At 45.0% G+C, this 13161-nt stretch overlaps 1 protein-coding gene across 1 annotated transcript in view; it reads right to left on the bottom strand.

The window, feature by feature from the left end:
* The window catches only part of GSR (glutathione-disulfide reductase), a 557956-nt gene that overhangs the window by 377795 nt on the left and 167000 nt on the right, over positions 1–13161 (bottom strand). Inside the window, exon 5 of the mRNA XM_069626169.1 lies at positions 1903–2050. Within this exon, the coding sequence (XP_069482270.1) occupies positions 1903–2050 (148 nt within the window). The remainder of the gene's footprint in view (positions 1–1902; positions 2051–13161) is intronic.

The raw sequence follows: 13161 nt of genomic DNA, 5'->3' as shown, positions 1-13161 counted from the left end.
AGACCTCTCTCAAACCAGATGACCCCCAGTGTTCTCAGCATATATGGGAATCGAGGGAAATGTTGACTTAATGGCGCCTTTGCCCATGGTTGGTGTGGATGCTGACCACCTCCTTTTAAGCTGAAATCCCATGACCTGTGGGACTATGTCCCACACCTAAACACTTCACATATAAGGAATCATACCCTTACCTGGAGAGAGAGGAGCCACGTAAATTCAAATCCTACAAAATAATGCCTTGAAAGCAGCTCTTGGCATGTCCAAAAGATCGCACATATCTAAGATTAGGCGCCAAAACAACCGGCTGTCTACCCAAAACAAAATCCATTTAAAAGTTGCAACTCTTGTTCACAAAGCTTTGAATAATGCTGCACCTAGCTAGCTCACGGACAGATTCCTAAAGAGAAGCTCCACCCGACCAGCAAGAACTACCAATATCAATAGCCTTATCATACCGAGATTCAGGCTGGCTAAGTCTGGGGGAGGCAGCTTCTAGGTCCGAGCGGCCAAATTATGGAATTCATTGACACATCCTCTACGTGAGGTGCAGCCTTTTCTGAAATTCAGACCCAAGTATATCAATCTGTTGAAGTCTGCCGATGACTAGTTGCTCACTAGCTCTTACAAGACTCCTGATACCTCCTAGTGTATATTTTCTTGTTTTCGTGGGTAGATTATATGGTTATTTTTAATATTCACTTATTTGATGACACACATGTACACAGGTACAAACCTTTTATTTAATCTTGGATGCATCAACTTTTGGCTATATGGGCTAATGTCCTTTTTAAAAGTGAGAATATTTCCATTGCCATCACATGCCACTATTTATCGATTATTTCCATAAACGTAGTGCAGGGGTATTGGTACAGAACACACTTGTTGATGCCTAACCTTTATGGGGTCATTAGGAGTAGCACCTTTTCTGGACTGGCATACTCTGAGTCTGCCGGTAGGGGCAGTGAACAACCGGCAGGCCTGACCTGCCGGTAGTTCAGCCCCTACCGGCAGATAATTCATTGGCGCACCAGCACCACTGACAACAGTTCTGGTGCTTCAGTGGTTCCCATCCCGTGGAGTCCTTTGGGTATCAGGTAATATTATCCCCATACATATGGTCGCCATACACAATGTCTCCGGGAAAAGGTTGTGGCGACATTATATATGATGACCATATATAAGGGGTCAAGGGGAGCATGGGTTGTGAGGGTGTACCCCGCCCCACGAGAAAAAAAAGGTTTTGGGAGTTGCAGGGGTGTCCACCGCATGTTCAATGTAATAATGTCCATGCAAAAGACGGCAATTTTTTGGTGACTTTTTTGCCAGGCAACATTTTTGCAGGGACATTATTACATGGAACCATCCTTTGGGACTCCATGGGAGTGGGAACTTACGGTTACTCCGCTGCCCGTAATATCCCCGTAATACCGGGATATTGGGTGGCGGAAACGGTAAGCCACGGTTGTCGGTAAGCCACCGGTATTGCCGGCTGCTTACCGTCAACCTCGTGAGGACCCCCTCAGTCTTAGTAAACAATTGGTGATAAGATAAATATGTTTTAAAGGGAAACCTGGATGGGGAACAATCCCCCCAACCTCATGCTCCTAATGGCTCTGTATATCTTCACTATTCCCTGCAACACACCAAACCCAGCCACTGTAGCTGGGATATTTTCACAGTTCTTAGGTAGTCGGATATGGTAGGATCGGTTTATGAACATCTATGAAGAATTAAAGTATTGACTGCTCTATAAATTAACTGTGTTCTTGTGAGATCTAAACGGCTACATTAATAATTGATTAATGTAGGACTTATTTTCTGATATTGCACAATTAAAAACAAGGGAATAACCCCACAAATCATTTTCGAACATACTAAATCCACACAAAACGATTGACATACCAGGGACTTCACTTTCAGTTGGAATGACTGGTCGACCTCCGGTGGCTATTAAGATGTGTGGAGCTGTATAAGTTTGTCCATTGACATTCAGCACAGGTTCTGGATCAGATGTAAATGTAGCATGGCCTTTAATCATTTCTATGTGTGCCTGAAATAAGAAAATAATTTGTGAAACATTTACAGGGCAGTCACTTCCTAACAAAATAGTTTTTCCAAGGGAATTTAGCTTTTGAAAAACAATTATTGCCCTAAAACTACAATAAAGGGGAACATTATGTTCTTCTCTAGCTGTGGGCACCCTATTCCACCGACCAGAACAGGGCATCTTCTTGAACAATGCTACATAACATAGCCAGAACAATAATTGGTGCTAAACTGGACTATTGGAGCTGTCTATTTCAAGGGATCAAGAAGGGAGGGATCTCTAAGCTGCAAATGATTCAGAACAGCGCAGTTTGCATGACAGAGTGACTCAGAGGAGGGAGCATGTATCAGAAGCCAGGAGATGTCTTCACTGGCTACCACTGGAAGCCCGTATTCTATTTCAGGTTTTGACATTAATGCATAAATGCCTTTTCTGTATTAGTCCAAGCAACCTCTCAAAAAGCATCTCCTGGCTGCCAGTTCACAGGACCGGAAGATCTAATTTTACAAACCTTCTGTTTGTTCCCATAGCAAAATTGGATGCTGTGAGCAAGGGAGTCTTTTTTACGGCAGCTCCTAAATTGTGCAATGCTCTTATGCCAGATGTTTAAACATCTCCTGAAGACTTACGTATTTGCAAAAGCACTCAGTATGCACTTTGATCTTTGTCTCTGATCAGGCGTATCTAGTCTTTTGAATTGATGTATGTTGATATGTTTTTGTGAGTGCTCTGATGCCCACAGGCTTGCTTGGCGCCATATAAATAATGTCAAAATGGATCAGGCACATCGGATCGCTTGGGTCAATTTACAGCATTTTTCACAGCTTTTTGTATGGGGGCAGGCCGGTCTCAGTTTTCATCAGGGACTACTACCTTGGTGGCATAGATTCCAGGGTCTTCCAAAAGAAGCTCAAGAGAGTCCTTGTGGAGCAATGTTCAAGGTAACAGCAGAATCCTTAAGCTGGTAATACTTAAAACCATGGTGTGCCGAAAACTGAATATCCAGTGTGGCTATAAAATGTAGCTACTGCTTCTCACATGGGTTTGCTGCTCTTGGGACAGGAATGGTGGAAATATCAGCCTCCACAGGCTGCCATAAACACTCCGTGGACTCCTGACGTATACTAACCAGCAGTACTGAATTCAATATTGATCAAATACATGAGTCACAGGATGGTACAAGATCTTATCACTCAATATCAAAAAAGTGCTTTAATTAGTTACGGTTCATTCATCAATGTTGAACAGCAGAAGTAGACAGGTTTCAGCCAACATATTTTCTTGGAGATTTCTTACATTTTTAAGACATAAGACATAAAAGGACACAAAAAACAGATGCCGGGGAGGGAGTTGATGTCTCTGACAAAGATTGGGCATAGAATTCAAAGGCCTTGGCTGTGGTGGAAATAATCTTAATTTGGCTAAAACTCATCGCTATACACTGGGAATGGAAAAGAGTTTGGAGAGAGCAGGAGGAAGGGGTGCATAAGGAGTTGGAAGGAGCATGAAAAAGGGTATTGGTGAGTAGGTGCTGTAGGACCAGTGGGGAGACAGCCTTAGAGGGAAACAATCAGCTAAAGGAGGAACAGATTCAGGCTATATGGGAGGAGGCTGAGGGCAAGATCTGGGAGGATTCTAAAAAGGAGAGGGTTGGAGAAAACATTCAGGAGGTTGTGGCAAATCATTGTCAGGTGCTGGTTGCAGGAGACATCAAAGTGATTGAGGAAGAATCTAGTAACAAGAGGGTTGGAGGAGGCACCAAGGAAGTTGTGGAGGAGATCAATAATGAGTTGTTCGAAACCTTAAAGTGGAGGCTGCAGATGATTTGGAGGAGGTGTTATAGGAGGCGGAAGAGGAGATGACTAATAGAGTGATACTTGGCAGGAGAAGATATTAAGACTCAGGAAGGGGGTGGTGAAAGAGGTTGAGCAGGTGGAGACTGACTTGAGATTGAACGTCAGAGGAAGAAGACGACAGAGAGGGACTGGAGTCACTAGTAAAAAGACAGGTTCTAACAGCTTCAAGGCAGGAAAAGGAGCAAGAGAAGGAAGGACTAAGCTGAGACTCTAAAGGCCTAACTCTTCAGTAATGGAGTGGGATGCAGTCCTTTGGAGAGGCCAGAGGGAGGCTCACTTGAGAAGGGAAGTCTCCTAGCTAGCAATACAGGAGGAAAAGGTGGGAAAAGACCACAGAGAGGTCACAGAGATAAAGCAAACATGGAAGGTAAGCCAGATTCCCAGATGTAGATAGTCACATTTACTTATTCATACCTTTACTTCTCCAGTCTTTCACTTCTCCTAGAATTCACCTTGTCAATACAAGGGGAGAACCCCTTTACCATCTTCTTTGTTACCCCATATTCTAACCCCTTGACCCCAACCCTAACCATTAACTAACATTAACTACATGCATTGCCACCTTCAGAATATGACGATGCAGATGAAGTAAAGGCATGAAGAAGTAAATGTATAACAAAGTAAATGTGTGGCGAAGTCAAGTTAGACTCAATGAGTGTGAGGGAGGTTTTGTAGGCAAAGTAAAGGGGGGATACGCAGATTCCCACCTCTCACGAGAGGGAACTTAGAATTTGGGATGCAGAGTTGGAGCAAGCGTGCCGAGTCAAAGAAGGGCCGAAGAGGGAGAAAGTCAGGCAGCGGAAAAGGTCTGCTAGAAGGAAGGAGGATCAGGAGGGTCAAGTCTGGCCCAAGGCAGGTGTAAATCTTGAAGAGGGACGCAACAGTGGCAGAGCAATGAGGAGGGAGACTAAAGATCTGATAGAAAGGGGAGGACAAGAGGAAGACTAGGACACCCTTGTGTGTCCCAATGAGGCCATCAACCCAACTGGCTTTCGCTCCCTCTTCAGAAAAAAGTGACATGCACCCATCCGCTTAGAAAATATCCCAGAAGCAACCGTCTTGGACTTGCCAAGACAGAAGGTTTCAGGGACCCCTCTATTCCCCACTGGGAAGATTCAGAAGAAGATGGACATAAGCAGAGACATACAGAAGTGGACCTTCACTCCAAGAGGGTCAGCTCAAGAACCTGTAAGAGACATTTGTTTTTTATTGCCCCATTTGTTAGTTTGGCCCCAACCTGTACAAAATTCCAAATAAACCCCTTTGTATGCTTTAAATTGGAGTCTGATTGTCTGTTGATTCCCGGTGGCCGTCATGACAGTGCAAACCAGGATGCAGCTCAAACTGATGGCAAGCAGAAAATAGTTCAACAGTTAAGAAAAATGTCATGACACCTAGAGAGGATATCAACTTTTAGATGTGGGGAAGCGAGATATCAACTCTTGAATGTGCGGAAGCCGGAAACTATCAACCTAAATGTTAGCGTTAAGTGAGCATAGGTATATGCACAATTTGAGGTCAAAAGTTTTGTTTCTTGCTACCACCAATGGGCTCAGCCACAATGAGGACCCTGCTGGTTCAATGACACCTTCCAGATGGAGGTTGTGCACAATGGTAGGCGATGACTTTCATGTAATGAGTGGCAAGGCACGCAATGGCATCTTGCTACATCTTATTAAATTGTCAAAACCTATTCTAAAGCAGACAAACCAAGCGTTCCTCCCAAAAAGATGCATCAATCATCATTCCTAAAAATCCTTGTTTGTACCACCCTAGAATGTCTTCACCCTTTCTGATGACCTTTATTCTGTCATTTGTCTTCCTTCCTCTGAACTCTAGCTCAGCCCTGAAATAGCCATTCAAGGCAATCATCCTGTTTTTGTTATCTCGTGGCGCTAACCGAGTAGGAAGCAACTCCAATCCACTTTACCATCCTACTTACCATGCCATGATGATTTCAGCGGCAGAGGAGGTATGTGAGGAGAAGTTTGTTAAAGAGACAGTGCCACACTATCAGACAACCCATTCACTCTGCTATCACCAGTATCTCTCCCAAATGCTCACCTGACAACACATGCCCATTCCACCCAACCTACAAGCATACATCATGCCTGTGGCATGCGCATTCACCTGCCCATTTGCACACATACACATTCACATGACAGGTCACCAGATAGGGCTAATCTGGAACCTTTGCACACCCATTTGTAACAAGTTACTTACCTGTAACTCTTGTTCTTCAGCATGAGTCTTGCATGGATTCACCTGCTCATGAATATTCCCCGCCGTCAGACTGGAAATCCTCAGTAAAAGAAAGCAGTTTCGCTTTAGACTGAAAACTGCTTGTCTCCTCTATTGCCAATCAGTGCCCTTTAGGCCATACTGCCCCCAGCCAATGACACTCGTCCTCCTAAACTCCACCTGGTGGCCATCATCAGATTTGGTAGCGCACTTTAAGTCGCAGTATGAACCAAGAAGAGCCAGAGAGGGGAAAAAAGGAAGGAGGGAGAGAGGGAGCGAGCGAGGGAGGGTTCTCATGTGAATTCATGCAAGACCCATACTGAAGAACAAGAGTTACAGGGGTCTTGCATGGATTCACATGCTCATGAATCTGATCATACAGCAGTACATATAAACAACCATGGGAGGTGGCAAGGCTCACAGAAGCAATACACTTAACCCTGGAACAATAAAATATGCCCAACAAAAAATAGGAAAAAGACATGTAGAATCTTGCACCCCTGCTTTCACCCTCACAGCTCCATGGATATGTTTGGACCAGTAGTACACGTAGTACCACAGGAAGAAACGTGTATTTTAACTGCCTGATTGGAAGAAGTAAACATGTAGCTTTTAATGTGCATGAATAAATTAGGTACAAAGAAATAAATATTATAAAAACATTTCAGTTTTCCAGTTAAAACCTATTTTTACCTGCTTATAAAATACTCTCATTGGGAATTGAACTTACATTTTTACGCCCTAAAATTATTTTTTACTCCCAACTTAAAAATATAGGGAGTAAAATACTCCCACTTCCAAATCTTATATGGAGCAATGGCCGCAGGGATATGGAAGCCTTAGATGGGGCCTTCCCGTGTACCACAGGTCCAAAATTGACAAATAGTTCAAACGTCTTCCGAAAGTCTGTCATTCGTGCCACAAAGATCTTCAAGGCATGAGCAACGTCCAGCAAATGCAGAGCCCTTTCAGCAGGCATAGAAGGGGTCGTAAAGAAAACTGGGAGAACCAAGGGCTTGTTGAGATGAAAACCCGAAGGAACCTTTGGCATAAAGGTAGGATGAGTCCGCAGCACCACCTTTGTCGCATAGAAGGTCAAGTACGGCTGCTTGCAGGAGAGGGCCTGGATCTCCCCGACTCGCCTGGTCGAGGCGATGGCCACCAGGAAAGCTGTCCAACATGAAAGAAACTACAGAGGGCACAACTCAACGGTTCAAAAGGAGGCGCCATGAGCTTAGCCATGTTCAATTCCAAAGCAGCGGCAGGAAGCTTCACTGGCCGGAAAGTCGTGAAGAGGCCTTTGAGGAATTCCTTGACGAACCTGCTTGACCACAGGGAGAGCTTGGGAGGCACCCTTGTGTACCGGGATATGGCAGCCAGATGAACCTTGATGGAGGTCTGAGCAAGCCCAGTTTTAGCCAGCAAAAGCAGGTAACGGAGGAGCTGCGGAGCAGTTATCTGCAGAGGCGTAATCTTCTGAGTCCTGCGCCACACTGTGAAGCGTTTCCATTTCTGTCTGTAACAAGACAACATAGAGGGAGCTCTGTCCTTGGCCAGGATCTTCTTGCACTCCAGCGACAGGAAATAGTGCCCAAACTCTAGGGCTGCAGGAGCCAGGCCATGAGGCTCAACAACGCTGGGTCGTGGTGCAGTATTGTTCTACATTCTCTGGAGAGATGGTTGGGATGTGGAGACATTCAATTGGACGGAGCCACTGACAAATGGAGAAGGTCCAGGTACCAGATATGCTGCAACCACGCCGGAACAATGAGGAGCATCCTGAAATGGCAATGTCTGAGTGTGTTCATCACACGTAACAGGAGCGGAATCGGGTGAAAGGCGTACGTGAAGAGCCCATCCCATGGGAATGAGAAGGCATCCCTCAGGCTCCTCGGCTAAGGATATCTGCTGGCAAACTTCTGGCACTTGGAGTTGACAGCTGTCACAAAGAGGTCAATCTGGGGAGGACCCCACCTGCTGAAGGGAAGAGACACCTGTGTCTGTTGAAGCTCCCATTCGTGGCAGGACCAGAGCTCTCTGATGAGTGAGTCTGTGATGGTGTTCTTGGTGCCTAACAGGTGAAAAGGGACAAGGAACATGTCCTGAAGAATGTCTCAGTGCCACAGAAACTGGGCCTCCAGGAAGGGAGCGCGAGAGAGCAGGGGAGCGCGTCCCACCCAGTTTATGGATGTAAAACATGGTGGTGATATTGTCCATGAAGATCCTCACCACCTTCCTGTGAAACTGAGGCTGGAATGACTTGAGGGTCCAGAATACTGCCCGGATCTACAGGACGTTTATGTTCAAGTCCTTCTCCCCGGGGAGTCAGAGGCCTCTGGCGTGAGACTGTCCTGTGTGGGCTCCCCAACCCTCGAGGGAGGCATCCGTGGTGACCGTAGCATGTTACGGGGAGATCTGAAAGGGAGCTCCTTGAGTGAGATGTGGACGCACCTACCTCCACCACAGAGCTTGCAGGAATGCCTGATTGAGGAGTGTTAGGCAGAATCTGGTGCAGTGCCCTTAGGGACCACTACACACAATTAAGACTACAGCTGGTGATACAAGTTTTACCTTTGGTACAAGCCTGTACTACTATGTCATAGTGGTAGCAGTGGCGGAGCAGGCAAGCTTATCTCAAGAGTATATGAGCAGTAGCAGAGATTACACAAAGGGACCACAATTACTATGACTCAAGCAAACACTGACTCAAGGTTTCAGGTAGAAAAATTTAAGTACATTTATTTTTAAACCATTAGTTATAAACACAGCACTTCTATTAAACTTCAATAAAAACCACACGTTAAATATACTACAACTAATCAATTCACTTTGTACAGTAAGCCTCAAGGTAAGTACCCTGTGTTGGCATGAAGCGGTGTTAGGCACAAAAACACGTAACCGCGGATACGATTGCGATCACATTTTGACAGTTCGGTCTACTAAACAAACGCGTATCCGTGACATGAAATGCTACCGGGGCAAAAACACACTTAGCACCTGAGATACCCAGAGGGAGTTGGAGGCAAAAATCACATGCAATATTTTGGTTAGGCAGGCAGAATCAAGAAACATTCAGAGACAGGAGTTCAAATGTCAAAGGGCCAGAGCCGGAGTCGAAAGACACCGGGGCCAGTTGCCGAAGATCACACGGTCTAACAGTTCACGATTCAACAGGGCCAAAAGTACTTCGATATTGTCAATGTTCAGAAGCAAAAGTTATAAGGAGGGAAGACAAGGTCAAGCCTTGGAAATGAAGAAAAAGGGATTCACCCAGTTTCCTCAACAGAACACAGTACCTTGTTCCAATGGTGCAACTGGTGCCCTGGCAGTTGTTCCTGTTGGTTTCCCACAGACCCACGATTCCTGGAGCTTTGTCGAGAAGGGAGGACGTCTGAAGGGGGTCTGCACCACACAGGGATGAGGCCAGCAGCAGCGACACAGAATAAAAGGTGCGCTCCTTAAAAACAGGAGAGGCTCTTTAGGTGGCTATCCGGACCACTACAGCATTGTGCAGCAATTTCAACCACGGAAGAGGATCCTCTGGCTGTAGAAGATGAGCTGGTTATCCCCACCAAGCTCAAGTGAAGAAGGCTCCGGACTCGATCTTCTCTGAGTCGTTGAAGGGCAGATAGCTCAGGACTGCCGCAGGGCTTCACCGGGACAGGGTAGTTGCAGCAGCCGTCGTTCTCTCTGCTTCTCTTTGGTTCCTTGTAGTTCCAGTGGCGACTCTCTGACTTCTAGTCCAAGAGACCTGCCTTTTATGCGAAAAACCCCCATTCACGCAGCCTAGCTGTCAATCACCCAGCAGGGGGGTTGTCCAGCCCAGACAACTACCCTGGCCAATCATGACAAAGTACGACTTGGGTTTCCTAGGATACCCTGTGCTTGCGGTGACTACCCCCCTCCCTCACATTCAGTCCACCTAGACATCCAGGCGCCTTGAGGAGGGCTTCTGGGCAGAAGCCCACCAAAAGACATTGAACAAAGAAGGCGGACCTAGTTTGCAGCGCAAAGTAAAACACAAGAAGGATTTTAACAAAAAGAAATGGCGAATAAACCCAACTGGAGCCAAAAGAAAGACGTTTTGGTCAAGCGGGTTTATGTTCGAGGCTAATATAATAGCCAAGAACAGTACCACGTTTATCTAATATAATCGCGGTAGAAAAGTTAGGGTAGATACCACTGCCACCAGCCAAGTCTAAATGTTAAAAGAGCGAAACAATGCTCTAGGAGGTACAGATAAAAAGGGATACGAGTTAACCCTTTCCAGTACTCCATGGAAGATGGGGTGTACTGGATCTGTGGTAGATTGACTAAGTAAAGTTAATGGTAACTTTACCCTTTTCTGGGGGACAGTAGTCGCCTCAGAAATGGAGTCAAGGGAAGTCTCAAAGACAACCCTGTGCCCCGGCACTGAAGGTGCTGTGTGACACACACAAAGAAGGGGGCAACTACAGTGGTGTACTTCAGAGTCCACAATCCCAAAAAAAGATGGAAACACATAGCAAAACACAGGTAAGAGTGGGGGGAAAAGCTCTCACTCTTACCAGGTGGATAAAATAAACTCCAGAAGTCCAGCAAAGCTGCTGGGGGACTCACTAGGTGAGGGAAATTAGCCATAAATGAGAATTCTCCCTAACAAGGACGATCTTGTCTGTCCAAGTGCCTATGACCTGCAGCCACTTGGCGTCTAGGAATTCCCAGAGAGAGCGCATTTGGAGCCTGCAAAAGGGGACCAGATGGATGCAGGAGGACATCATTCCCAACAGGGATTTGATGGACCAGACTGTTGCGATGGACGCCGCTGACAGCGGCTGAACCTTCTCTAGGATGCCCTTTACCCTGTCCTCCGAGGGGGTCACTAGACATGAGACTATGTTGAGAAAGGCTCTGTTAGGACAGTCCAACTTAGGGCTGAGTAAAACTAATCAACTGAGACAGTACAAGACTACACTTTTAGTATAAGGCTGTACCACCCGAGTATATGGTAGTGTAGACAGAGCGGCCAAGCTTATATTAGGAGAGAGAGAGAGGGCTGTAAGAAGGTACAAAGAACTTGCAACACGTATATGGATCTTTATCGCAATGAGGCAGGCATTTCAGGAAAGGGAGAGGTTTTTTTGGTAATCTAACGATGCCTAAGATCTCCGCTACTGAGAATTTGATTCTGGGTTCCGAACTAACAGTAGATTAATTGAAAACCGCTATATCCAGGTTGAATACAGGTAAATCCCCTGGTCCAAATGGACTTCCAATTGAATTTTATAAAACTCTTCCAAATTCGGCCCTTGAGCTATTACAAGATATGTATCTGTCTAGCAAAGCGGATAAGAAGCTGCCCTTGAGTACTTGTCACGCCTCAATTTCTATTTTTTTGAAAAAGGGGAAAGACAACAATCTTCCATCTAGCTATCGTCCTATTAGCCTTATTAACACAGACAATAAAATCCTGTACAAAGTTTTGGCTTTACAAGTGGAAAGATTTTTTCCAAAACTGATTGGTGGAGCGCAGTCTGGCTTTATGAAAAACAGACGCACTTCTAGTTATATTCGGAAACTTCTACATACTATGGAAAAGGCGTATGAAGAGGATTTTGATGCTGCTGTATTTTCTCTTGATGCTGAAAAAACGTTCGATAGACTGAACTGGGAGTACTTATATTCCGTGTTGAAGGTCATGAATTTTGGTAATGAATTCATCTCTTGGGTTCAGTTGTTGTATACCAATCTTACAGCAGATTTTAAAACAAATGGAATGAGGTCCGAGCCATTCGGTTTGGAACAAGGTACAAGACAGGGTTGTCCCTTGTCGCCGCTTTTGTTCATACTAGCAATTGAACCTCTGGTTATTGCCCTCAAAACAGATCCCGGTTTGTTTGGTGTCAAATGTTGGGGAGTCATGCAGAAATTCTGGTTCTACGCTGATGATCTTTTATTGGTTCTTCAAAACTTGGAGGATTCTCTACCTTGCTTGATGCAGATTTTGACCAATTTTCAACAAAACATCAGGCTACTAAGTTAATTGGCTTAAGTCAGAGGTAATGCCACTTACTAACAGATGTGATAAAGCTCTAGTCACCGGCTTCGGTTTTAGATGGTGTAATGTCTGACTACGGTATTTAGGTATTTGGTTGACGCCTTCAGTTTATAATTTGGTTGAAGTAAACATACGTGTTGTCTTCGATGACTGTAAAATTCACCTAGAAAGGTTGTTGCATCTTAACCTGTCAATGTGGGGCAAGGTCAACGCCCTTAAGATGAATTATATTACTGGTAGGCTTCCACTAAAAATAAAAAAACATTTTTGGCAGGACTTGGATCGTATGATTCAGGAAATCTTGTGGGACAGGAAACCACCTAGGCTTAAGATATGGAAACTACAGCTACCAGTAGATCAAGGAGGTCTGGGGGTTCCCAAATTTAAGGCATATCATTTGGACTTGTTTGCACAATTTTTTATTCCATTCCTTCATGAGGTTCTTGATCCTTGGGCAGTTGAAGCATTACTTTCTAAAGGATCGTGGCAGTAAATCTGTTGTGACGGAATCGTTGCGTACTGTGTGGTGTGAGCTATTAGAGCAACTGGGCATAAATGCATTTAAATGCCAAAGGGCATCCATAACTCCAATACAATATTTTGGCCTGATTGGTATATCTGTGGTATTGAAAAAATGTGTGATCTGGGTATAGATGGTCGTTGGATGACGCCAAATGAGATTAGGGAAAGATGGGACTTTGAGGCCTTATCCGATTCCGCCTGCAGGCGCTTGAGGAGGTCAGTGGGTGAAGTTGATTGGACAAATGCTTTGAATTTGGACATTTTTCTTGCAAAACCAAAGAAAGGTCAGGGTGGGCTTTCGAGAGGATTGTATAAAATGATGGTGACACATTTTAAAGGTAATGACCAAATACGGGAGGAATGGAGCAGAAGAATTGATTTTGATATCTCGCTGGAGAATGGGCAAGATATTTGTAGAAATGTAGCGCTTTGGTCAGTTAATTTGGGTGAGAGATCTC

Source organism: Ambystoma mexicanum, chromosome 6p (assembly GCF_040938575.1).
Source record: "Ambystoma mexicanum isolate Mex_15411 chromosome 6p, UKY_AmexF1_1, whole genome shotgun sequence".
Classification (NCBI taxonomy): domain Eukaryota; kingdom Metazoa; phylum Chordata; class Amphibia; order Caudata; family Ambystomatidae; genus Ambystoma; species Ambystoma mexicanum.
This window is presented reverse-complemented; position numbering and strand designations above follow the sequence as displayed.